The following is a 12,396-nucleotide window of genomic DNA, read 5'->3' as shown; positions in this document are numbered from 1 at the left end:
AAAGAAAAAAAAAAAGCAAATGGCTTGTTGCTTATATACTTCATTATTTTGCAAAAAAAAAAAAAAAATCAAAACTTTATATTAAACATAAATTAATAGACATAGTGCCGTAAAATTGTTATGTCAATTCTAATTTTCTTAATAAACATGTTAAATTCAAATATAATAAGTAAAAATAAATGAGGAAATAGTATATTATTTGTAGAGAATATTTTTTTCACAATTTAATTATGTTCCGTGGTATTTTTTATCTTCTATCTTTAAATATTATAAGCTTTTTATTTAAAAAAAGATGATCGTTTATTAATGAAAATTTACTGATCAAAGTATTCATCTATTCAAAACTAATTTGCTCGACAAGCATTTTATAAAAATTAAGTTCTACAACATAATTGACCAAAATTTCTTTCACATAATAAAAAATTCAATTATTTGAGTCGATTAATATTTTTCTATAATAGGATCTGATCGAACTTTGTGAAGTATTTTTCATAAATTATCGTAATGTTCAAACATTAAAGCTTATACCCTTTGGAGCATATGTTTTTATCATTGTTAGAGAATGAAAAATTAATAGCTGGACAAGGAATGATAAAACTTATGCGGAATTTTAATTGAAACTATTCATAAAAAAATCGCTTAGTGTGTATGTTTAATATAGTTTTTATGGGAATTTTTTTTCAAAATGTTAATATTTTAGTATTTAATAGAACCATAGTCACACTTTCACTATTTATTAAAAATGTCAATATTTTAACTTGTTATATTGTTGATTTATGCATTTTTTTATTTAATTTAATAAAATACAACTAAGAAAATAACTAATTAGAAAAAAAATAGGGGAGAGAATCTTTTAAATTAAGTAAATAGTGTTAAAAATATATTACTTTATAGATTAGGAGATTAAAATAGATACAAATTCTCTCGTCTTCCTCATAATCCATTAATGACTTTCTAAGACCGTTGATAAAGGTTTTTGCTAAAAAAAAAAAGGAAATCGATACTGATTAAGAGACTAAGGCGACAAATTCTCTCGTCTTCCTCATTTTTTATTAACGACTTTCAATTCTTTATTGAGGATTCTCCTTCTCCGTAGAAGACAAGACAATTGATTTAAAAAAAAAATTACCGGAAAAAAGGAGATTGGTACAAACAAATAAGCATACAAATTGACATTGGGCTTCAAGCTATTGAATTAGTGCTGAACAACGCCGAGGTTGTTGGGTGCGTTGCTGCTGTCCAAAATTCGATATTTCTTTGAAAGATTTATTTCGAATTCAAAGTGTTTTAGATACAACAACAAAATTTTAATCAAATACATTTTGGCTATGATACAACAATTAAAAGATCAAAATTTGTATGTTATTTGTTTCGAATTTGTGTATTTGTTGATACAAAATTTGTACTTGTCTGTTTCGAATACTTATTTGCATCTAAATACAATTTAAATTATGTAATACAAATTGTGTATTCAAGATACTACAATTTATAATACAATTAAGTTCAAAATATATTTTTTACTTTGTAATTTATTTGGGATACAAACAGTGAATGATTGAATGGTTTTGATCTTTTTTATGTTGGATGCTTGGAATACATAATAATTTGGAATTTTATATTTAGTTGATGTTCTATAAATTAGATATTGGATATAATATATTTTTGATATATATAATAGATAAGAAATACATTTTTTGTCATGAAATACAATTTTTTATTGTTAATATGATTGTAAATTTGTGTATTTAGATGACTAGAATACAAATTTTACAGGAAATTTAAGAAAAACTATACGTTTTTGAAAAATATACAACCCAATGTTGTATCCTTTCTTAATGAACACGAATTTACATAAGTTTATGGATAAAAACATGCTTCTTAAATAACTACAAAGTCATTTGACATATCTATTGGAATGAGTACAAACTAATAAAGAAATGCAAATTTCATTATACAAACACAAACATGAAAATATTAATGAATACAAATACACTCATACATATTCGAATGAGTACAATTTAAGAAAGGATACAAAATTCTAAAAAAAAATACAATTACATTGTGAAAGAAATAATTAAATGGATACAAATATGGTTCTTAAAGAACTACAGATCAATTTGTAATAAAGAAATACAAATGTAATTATACAAACACAAACATGAACCCTAGAATATGTAACAAGAACCTAGAATATATCGTTCCAAAGAAAGCCCGGGCTCATTTCGTTGCAAGAAGAAGTGTGTAAACATGTTGGCGGACAGGCAAAATTGTGAATTAATTGAAAAGAAATGCAGGTACAATGAGACTTGTTGTAAAGGAAAGTGTATTAACACTTTGTTTCAAAGAGATATTGTGATGGTTACAGAAATAAGTGTCAGCTATGCAAATCAATTAAGGTTTGAGTTATGTAAGGAGAGGGAATAAAGGGTAAAAAATTGTGTGAGAGAGAAATGATACTAAAAAGTTTAAAGAGAGAACTTTTTTTCTCAATTACTGAAAAAAAATGACGGAAGAGAAAAAAGTCAGAATTTTGAAAATGATGGATAATTGAAAGAGTAAAATCTGAGAGAGAGAGAAAGTAACTTTTTTTTAATATGAGAGATAAATAATTGGAAAAAGTATAATCAATATGAGATAAAATAGGAAGTAAATTGAAATACACAGTGTCTTTAAAAATAATGACATTTTGACATTTTTACTAATATTTTAAACTATATAGGTTTTTACTAGTTATGTTTTTTTTTTACTAGCTTGCTAATTTTCCAATTTATACTACATTTGGCCATCTCGAAATACAAACATAACTTGTTATGTCTTGTAGAATAATTTGTGTGGGATATTATGTTCAGTGTTGGAAGCAAAACCTCTCATGCCTTTTATGACATAACTTGTGCAATATTATAATACGATCTTAAAATTGTTTGTTACTTTGGTGTCGAATGTATTTTTTTTGTGTCTTATTTATTTTTATTAAGATTAGAACGTTTAAATTTGAAATAAAGGTTGGTTGGGAAGGAAAAGAAGATAGAAGTAAAAAAGCCGTTTTTAATTTTCTAATTTTTGTTTTTATAAAAACAAAAGCTATTTTTAGTCTAAATTGTAATGTTCACGCTCCTTCAACGCGTGATATCATGTATTTGTGTCAACTCAATAATTAAGTTGTCACATAAGCTTGATCAATGCCAGAAGGACTTAAAATATTAAGTTTTATTAAGTTTATGAGTTCATTTAACATAAAATCAAATAGAAAGATTCAGAATATAAACTCGTACAAATATAAAGATTTATAAAATCAATCTGTCAAAAATTAAAAATATATTTGAAGAACAATAATTAGACATCACCCAAAACAAAATATTTATACAAATGACTTTTGCAGATGTAATAAAACTAACTCACGAAAATATAACTCACTCAAGTTTGAGTTTGTTATTGACTCATCATTCATTAACTCAATTGGACAGACATCCCAATTGTATAAGTTGAAAAGGTTGAGCCACGCAAATTAATAAGTACACATTAAGCTAACATTTTGACTTCTAAGTTCTCTAAATATTCTTGACAAATTATATTTGGGTAAAATTTTACTATGTGTTTACCTCATTTTATTTGAAAATATTTAACTATTTCAAAGAATATAATTTATACTCATAGTTCTAAAAATTATTTTAAAATACTCATAAATTTATATCATCATTTTATTAAAAAAATATTTCGTTAAAAAGTAACCTTATAATATAATTGATAACAATCAATAATAACAAATAACAATATAGGCAAGACATCAACATGAGTTGTGGTGCACTGGTGGAAGTGTTTCATCCTTGACTAGAGGTCTCAAGTACAAGCTCTGGGTATGAAGAAAATTGGAAAACCAAAAAAAAAAAACAATATAGACAAGACAATACATTAATGACATATTTAAATTTGTTATTGATTCAATTATATTTATAACTTTTTAAACACATTAATAAATAATTGATATTTTTTATAAAATATAAAAATTTAGGGTAATTTTTAATTTTTTAAAAAATTTCCAATTATTACAACTTGACCCAAATACTAATATTTTCTAGTATTTGGAATTTCGGGATACTTGTAAAATATATTTGCTAAGTTTTTCTCAAGTATTCTTGGGGTTGTCATATATATATATACTGATTCATTAGCCTTTTATTGTTCAATATATTTTCAATTGTCTTAAGACTATCAAAAGTAGTTTTACAAGCAAAGTTACCGTATTTCACAGTGACTCATTTGTATAATACAAACATCATCCAGTCCACACCTTCAGCCTTTGCCAAAAAATGAAACAATAACACAAAAAGAAAAGCATTCAGAATTATACAAATTTTTCAACCAGCATCAAACTTCTATATTACTTAGCTTCATTACTATGAAAGAAAATTATAAGTTTGTACAAAATATCTCGTGCTTTTTTTCCTTCTTTTTTTTCTTTTGTTATATCTTCATCTCCCGCTCTTATCTACTCACATCTTTCTTTTTATGTATTCTTTCTATTACACATTTTCCACAACTGAAAAGATTTGTCAAAATTATAATGACCTCCCTGGAAGTACTTTGATTGAGAGTCGCAATGAGTTGTATCATTTACGTTGATGCATCAGGTGCCATTACATTCCAGATGTGTCGTGTGGATACACCTGACATAAATGAAATGAGGTCATTATCAATATCTTCCAACGTAATAAAAATGGAAGCTGCTAATGTTGGACGATGTGACAAAGCCAATTTACCTGATGCTGCCTTTCGGTGAGGCTGACAGATCTATGTTTTAGTTCACCTCTGTGTGTTGTCATCTCATCCAATATCTCAGAATCAGAGAAATCATCATCATTTTCTTCATCAGCTATCTCTCTCTCCTGCAGATAGGTTCATAAACAATTGTGAGAACGGGTATCCTAAGGGATCCTCAAAGTTCTCATCAAGAAGACACTTCACTTGTTTGTATTACATAGAAGAAGTGGTAAGAAAAATTGAATGCAACCGAAAAATGTAGCAGCTGAATGATCCAGGGGGTTATCAAGTTTTTCATAAAAGGCTGATATAAATCTAATTACACAAAGTCACAATTCTGTAAGATGATTAAGCTTGGGCTCGTTGGAAATTGAAATTGTGAGAGTGGTGGAGAAGTTTGTTCTAGTCTTGTTTGGGGCATGAAAGGAAATAAAGTAGAATTGGATGTCAAGTAATGGAAGGAGACAATAGTAGTTTGAGATGGTTGGGATCTCTCATCGCCTTTTGCCAACTAGACATCTTGGGTTTATAACTGTAACGGTAACTTCTTGGTAGGAAGTCCTTTACCTACCCCGCATGAATCCAGATTACTCGGGATAGTGGGTTTTGAATGCCGAATGTGTAGAACAAAATAAATAGAGCTGGAATAATGAAAAAAGAACAGAAGGTGCCTTGTCTATTATTTCCAGAATCGACATACTGGAAAAACTCATACTAAGAAAATGAGAAATATTGGTGTTTGTTGTATTTATAATTTATTTGTGAGCTTATTGGTATATTCTTTCATATATTTGTCTCTTCTTTTAAGGCTTTTAACTTACTAAAACGAAAACAAGAAAAATAAACCTGTGAAGGAAATGGTGGTTCGCTTTTAGCAGTTCGGAAAGTTAAAAAGGGAATATTTCTGTAAAATCTTGTATGGACTTTTGAGTTTTGAGGGTTATCAAGGACATGCTATCTAGAAGGAAGATTTTCAGTGATCTGGATTGAAGAGGGAGATTTTAAGTGAAAAGGTGTTTAGAATTTGAAGACCAATTTCCTCCACCAAATTATGGGTTTTTGTATCAGTAAATGGTTCTGTAGTTGGCCTATGTGGTAGCAAGAGTGCATCTTGAGATCATCAGTCCTATCTCTTAGTAAGTTCAATGAATTATGGTAAAAACTGTCTTTTTATTTATTTTATCTAGTCACATAATTAGCCAATCTTATCTCTTGGGTGTAATTAATAAGTTTTATTGTCTGGTTTAGTTACCTCCCTGTTGCCAACTTATATTTTGGTTGTTAATTAACACAAGCTTGTATTTGCTTGATCTAATTCCTACCATTACTACTATTTGTAGTCTCTAGAAAATCAGTGAAGGATCCTTTCTTTCAGTTATATCCAAAGCAAAACTTCAGTGAGGTACAAAGCTACAGCATATGGCCAGGGAACAAGTTATATTGCAGTTGAATGCAACAAAGATGGACATGAGAACTCAAAAAATGTCGATTGTTTGTGTGCAGTGCACTCAAGTTAATCGCACAGAATACCATGAAGCATCCAGTATTAAGAAGAATGCAATTAGCGCAAAAATAATAAACTAAAATGTGCACAGAAGCCCACCTATAACATTTGCACTTACACAGGAGGGTGCAGTAAAGGTAGGAAAAATAATTTACCTTAGGAACACCAGCAATTTCTTCGTACTCAGCTGCATCTAATTCCTTAAGATACTCAGATGGGAAAAACTTGGGAAGAACATGCTCTCTTATAGCTATGAGAAGGAAGAAAAGCACAGGGAATAGTATTCCAGCAATAGGTATCCATGTTACTCCAAAGCAAATTAAGAAATACACCAACTGGAGCATCGTAAACTTGACAATGTATTTGAATGGGACCGACGCAATATAGGAGGCATGGAGCCCTTCAAATACCCTGTCAAAAGAACCATCACAAAAATAGCACTTAGAAGATGCTACTGTTTAACCAATCAATTACTACCACTCGAATAATCTAATGTATATAACTATGGCATGGTCATCCATAAAAGTGAAACAGAAAAGTAGTTTATGACCGATAACAAAGATTCTAATGCCAAAATACATGTCACTTTTCCTCTAGTTCTCAGTTCGAATAAGAACTAGGCTAGCATAATTACGTAACAACACAAAAATCCTACAATTTAAGATATCCAGGTGTTAATGTGAACATGACCAGAAGTTTTGAGGGATTTTCCAAGACTTAGTTATGAGGAATAGTTTTTCGTAACTTACTTGAATCTTCTACCCGAAGGAATGAAAAGCAACAGCAGCCTCTCCCAGAATTGATTACCAGGGAGACTGTCAATGGCCATGTAGGCAAAATATCCCCAAAGAACTGAGGTGGGTATCCTACGGATCACAGGTATAGCAAACACACTACATCCCACAAGTAGAGATTGCAAAAAGTTGCTGACTCTTTGCTCATTTACTCGGACAGGCAAGTGTGCATCAATGTGCTTCTCAAGGTCAAATTTTCCTTCTGTTCCATTTTCTCCATCTTCATGTTTCATTACAGCTGCCTTCAAGTTCTCCAAATCCCTATCTGCAGTGCGCTGCATAAGATAAAGGAATTTCTTATAATCCAACAACTATGTCTCAACCCAAACTAGTTAGAGGTATTGAAAATAAATAAACACATTTTTTTTGGAAATGAATAGGCCGTATGGACATTGACCTATGCATCCCTGATTGGCAACATTTATACTTGGTTCCAGCACTTACCTTTGATGTAGCATCCATCTCAACGAAAACGGCATGCATCTTTCCATATATCTCTGATTTTGTTGCATTCTGCTTAATACCTTCCTTCGCACTCTTCACCATTTTCTTCCGAATTAGCTGCTCATGAGGGACCAAGTAGTGTTAGTACGACAATTAATCACGCATATGAGAATAAATAGAGAACATATTATTGCATTAGCTACCTGTCTCTTGAGTACCGCAAGGCTCTTTGTATGCATTGGTGATTGTGGAAGTACCCCATTTGAAGGGGGAATCCCAAGTAATCCGCATATCAAAGTCTGCAACCATAAATTCAGGATGAAGAATGAGCCGAGTGGAAGACCTGAAGTGAACTAAAGCTTATCTCTCTACATAGAAAAAATTCTGAAAATCTATACCATGACTCCTAGCAAAAACAGATCATAATGGTAAGCAGATGGGTTTTTAAGATTGAACTCGCTCTGTTGTGCCATCTGTGCAGCAACACTATGATCGAAAAAGTATAAACCAGCTATCATCAGAGCTGGAATGATGGCAGCAAAGATATACAACACCGGGACCCTTACCATATCCTGCAATGAAGTGCATAAACTAAATTACACAGGATAGGAATGTTTCCAACTTATCTGACATAGAGTTAATCCATAAATTTACAAAAAAAAAATTCCAGAAAATACCCAAAGAGGGAGCTAACAATATCTTGATATGTATCACACTGACTTCCGAATTACTATAGCCTATAGGAGAAAGTTCATGTGCCACAAGCCATTTGTATGGCCCACTTTCAAAAGTTTTTTGTTGAAGAATATCATGTCTGTCAATCCTATATAAGAACATATATAAAAACAAAGGATGTTGATGATGAATTGTAATGTCTCTGTTTGTTTTACGACATCCCCTTTTATGAAACCTAACTGAAGGAGCAAAATATGCTCAGAACAGAATATAGAAGCACTCCAGATCTTATGGGCCACTCCAGCTGGAGAACTCAAGAAGCCTAGGTGAATAAGGGTGTCATTGTGAAGTTTAGAGTACCTTGATCACAGTCCAGTGGTATAATGATTTAGCCTCCCAAGGGAGAGGACAAAAGAGCCTTCGAGGAACTTCAGAAGGAATTTTTCCAGGCACACCGAAAGACATTGCTGTCCATAACACAACCATAAGGGGAACCCCATAGTCGGCTATAAAACTTCGCATCCAACCTGTTTATAATAGTCGATTGTATGAGAGATTCTGACTTTTAACAGAATAATATAACCAAAATCCAAATTCACCCTTCAGTAAAGCAGATATTGTCACATACCTGTACCATAACGCCATGATCTAGCTCCTCTACTTTTAAGAGAAGCTAAAAGCACACCAAACGAGAAAATAACTGCCAATAACCCATTGGTGTAGAGCCATTCAAAGTGGAACTCCTCTCGTTCTGGATTTTCACCTTTTGGAATTGAAAATTCACTCACTACTCCCTATGACTCGAAGAACAAAAAGTTATGAGGAGCATGATATATCTTCTAGTTTTAAATGAAAATTATTTCTAGTCCTTTTTGTTTTAGACTCTTTAAGAGTACATTCTCAAAATGAGGGACAACAACAAGTACCTTTATAGCCTCTTGGAGGAAAAGAACTGTGATTAACATGCCAAAGAGTTCCCCTGCAAGCCTCGTAAACCTAGGGATGATATTGCAAGCGTTGAATATAGCAAGAAGAAACAACATCAACGCGGTCCACACACAAACCCTGTCAAACATATGGTTAGCAACATTTAAGCATTTGGTAACCCCAAGAAGCTCTTGCTACACTATTTGGAGAAAACAAAGGAAAAAGTAGATTCCACACCATCCTGCCCAGGCGACAAACAACTTCGGCCCCATTTCTGGTCTGCCCTTCACAAAATTGTACAAGTAGGTGTACATGATGATGGTAGGCTCTGCAACTCCTAAGATCAAGAGAGGCTGTCCACCGAAAATTGAATGGATGATTCCACATATAGCAGTAGAAGCAAGAGTTTCAACTGTGCTCATAGCTCCATCTGTCAATTCAATATATCAACAAATGAATCCAACTTACATTACATGATTATCGCATATATGGAAAAAAAAATATTAGCGCGGACCTGTTTCTCTACTCAATTGCTCCCCGAAAGCAATAACAGGAAGAGCAGAAGCAAAGAAAATGTATGCTGTTGGAGCCAATATCCTAAAATTCATTTACACAATAAACCCAACATTTTCATCAAATATGTAGTAATAATACATTAATGTCCCAGTTCATATTCAGCTCAAACATAACATAAAATACCTCACGCCTGTACCACATGAGTCGAGCCAATCGCGTTTATAGCATGTTATCCTTCCTTTAACATCATCAATGACTCCCTTGAAGGGAGTTTTTGGTTGCTCCATCGATTAAACTGCAAAATGTAATAAATTTAACTGGTTAAACACATAACAAATAGCATACTACAAATTATAACCATGAAAACTATTACTAGCTCCTTTCATTCTCCATCAAAAGAATATCCATTAAAATAAACTTTCCTTCAAATCATGCAATGCCAACTTGCATGAAAACAACAAATGCAAAATCCGCACCCACCCACTACAAATCATATATGGTGTTCCTCATTTTAAATTTTTTATCCAAAAAAAACACACACACAATCCCCTTTTTCTTCAGTTATTTCACAGAACGGCGAAATACCCACCAAATGGAAGAGAAATTTGGCGATACCCATTTAATAAAAAACACGAAATAACATGTTTACGTCACACCCAACATAACACAACACAGAATATGATTAATGTTGAAGAATAGTAGTATTACCAAATCAATGATAATGCAGGAAAGGGCTAGAGGAGAAATTAAAAAGGAATGGGAAATGGTGATGATTTGATTAATCAGTGAAGAATGGTATAATTTATTTTTTTTAATTTTTTTCAATCCGGCGGCAAAACTTGCCGCCTGGAGATGAAGATGGGAAGAGTCTAATAATAATAAATGATATAAGAGGAGAAATAAAGCAAGCAAAAACTCTTTGGTTCTCCTTTCTCTCTCTATATCCGTCCTTCTCTTCCTATTTTCTCGACATCCGTTAATGGTGGATGAATGAAGAGGAACACGGTTTTTTTTTTTATAATTTTTTCTTTTTTTCTGAAATACTCTGTAATCTGTTATATGCTCATGGTAAGCGCGCGGTTCGTGTAATGCCTTTCTTTTTGTTTCATCTTTTTTTTTGTTTTGCCTTATTATCAGACATAACAATTTTAGAATAATATTTACTAGAAATTTTCTTGGTACATTTTTATTTTATTTTGAATTTTGTGTATTTAACAAGAAATAATAATCGAAATGAGTATTTTATTAATAAATATTAATTGGTGTATAATGTTGGATTTTTAAAAAAAGTAAATTAGAGTAATGTAGAGATAAAATAAAAAAGGTGATTGGTTTTTTTGATATGTTAAAAATGAAAATATAGTTTTAGGACTATGGGTCTGTTATTTGTATTATAATGATGAATAAGTTATCCAGATAATTTTGTTTGACCTATTCCAAGCAATCCCCGAGAATATGTTAAATATGGTAGGAAAACAAGTTATGTTTTTTACTTCTTCTTTTTTTTTTTACATAAATATTAAATATTATTTTACTTTTTCTTAAAAGTTAATCTAGATAAATTTATTGACGGCGAAGACGAGGGTAATAATGGGGGCTAAAAGGTAGGGTGAAGATTAAATGTGAAGGATGAGAAAGACTAAGATCATGTGGAATATCACTTGTGAAACTTGTATTCTTAATGTTTAGTTGGGAGTTTTCATTTTAAGGAACTTATTTATCCGAAGAAAATATTTTTCAAAAAAATTGATTAACTAAAACTTTATCATACGAAACACACCCAAAAAGTCATTTAATACGTTAGGAATAGTTTGATTGATTGTTACTTGTTAGGTAGTGAATTATACATGTACTAAAATCAAGCTAACTAGTAGCATGTTTGGTGGCATTTTATATATATCAAATTAAACATATCAAGTATAACATTGAATTCGATAGAGCAGATCAGTCCTACGATTTAGGGACCAAGTAGTTTGATAATTTGTTACTTGTACTAAAATCAAGCTAACAAGTAGCATATTTGGTAGCATTTTTTTTCTTCCTATATATCAAATTTAACATATCAAGTACAACACTAAAATTCACAAGAGCGGATCCGTCCTGTGATTTATGGACTAAGTCCAATCAATCCACCTTTTAAAAACTTTATTTTTAAAATAAATTTTTAGGCTTGAATTTTAATATAAAAATAAAAACTTAAACATAAAGATTCACATGATCGATATTATATGGTGTTGGTACCTGTTAATCAAGTACAAAAAGTAAAATAAAATAATCTTGATAGTATTTATAAGTATTAATTATCCAAAACTTTCCCTAAAAATGCCTATTAGGAAATATTAGATTTAAAATTGCATTAAATAAAGATTCGATTATATAACTTTAATATAAAATTTTAGAATTATCCTACGAAAACATCTTGGGTACAAATTGTAAAAAAAATGTCGAACATAAAGTTTCTGCAAACTGAATAACTTTTAATATCATCAACATATTAATAATTAGTATCATTAGAGTCCACTATATATTATTAGTAAGAAAATTAAACAATTAATGAGTAATAATACAACTAGTTAACTAAGAATAGTAACCTCCTTTTGCTTCGATTTTACAATAAAACACACAAAAAAGGATTTCATCTTCTTTATGAATTCATTTTTGAAGAATTATTTATTACATTAAAAATTAACAAAATAAAATAATTACGCGCCAGGTAGGGGTCGAACCTACGACCTTCTGCTTAGGAAACAGACGCTCTATCCACTGAGCTACAGGCGC

The 12,396-nt window shown here is 31.0% G+C and overlaps 1 protein-coding gene and 1 non-coding gene across 2 annotated transcripts; both read right to left on the bottom strand.

Moving 5' to 3' along the window:
* Positions 1-4,296: 4,296 nt before the first annotated feature.
* On the bottom strand, positions 4,297-10,646 carry LOC101261254 (probable boron transporter 7). The gene is made up of 14 exons (XM_004245139.5): positions 10,327-10,646; positions 9,802-9,913; positions 9,617-9,699; positions 9,340-9,532; positions 9,102-9,240; positions 8,804-8,969; positions 8,536-8,702; positions 7,899-8,072; positions 7,704-7,799; positions 7,501-7,617; positions 7,012-7,331; positions 6,418-6,673; positions 4,758-4,883; positions 4,297-4,664 (listed from the first exon to the last, which is right to left on the bottom strand). Exons 2-14 carry the CDS (start codon positions 9,903-9,905, stop codon positions 4,635-4,637), a joined length of 1,971 nt encoding a protein of 656 aa, XP_004245187.1. The 5' UTR covers positions 9,906-9,913; positions 10,327-10,646; the 3' UTR covers positions 4,297-4,634.
* A 1,677-nt stretch (positions 10,647-12,323) lies between these two features.
* Positions 12,324-12,396, bottom strand: TRNAR-CCU (transfer RNA arginine (anticodon CCU)). Its single transcript has one exon. It is a non-coding gene; the product is annotated as a tRNA-Arg (tRNA).

The sequence above is a fragment of the Solanum lycopersicum genome, chromosome 8 (assembly GCF_036512215.1).
Source record: "Solanum lycopersicum chromosome 8, SLM_r2.1".
Taxonomy (NCBI): domain Eukaryota; kingdom Viridiplantae; phylum Streptophyta; class Magnoliopsida; order Solanales; family Solanaceae; genus Solanum; species Solanum lycopersicum.
Note: the sequence above shows the minus strand (reverse complement) of the source record. Positions and strands in the feature narration are given on the sequence as shown.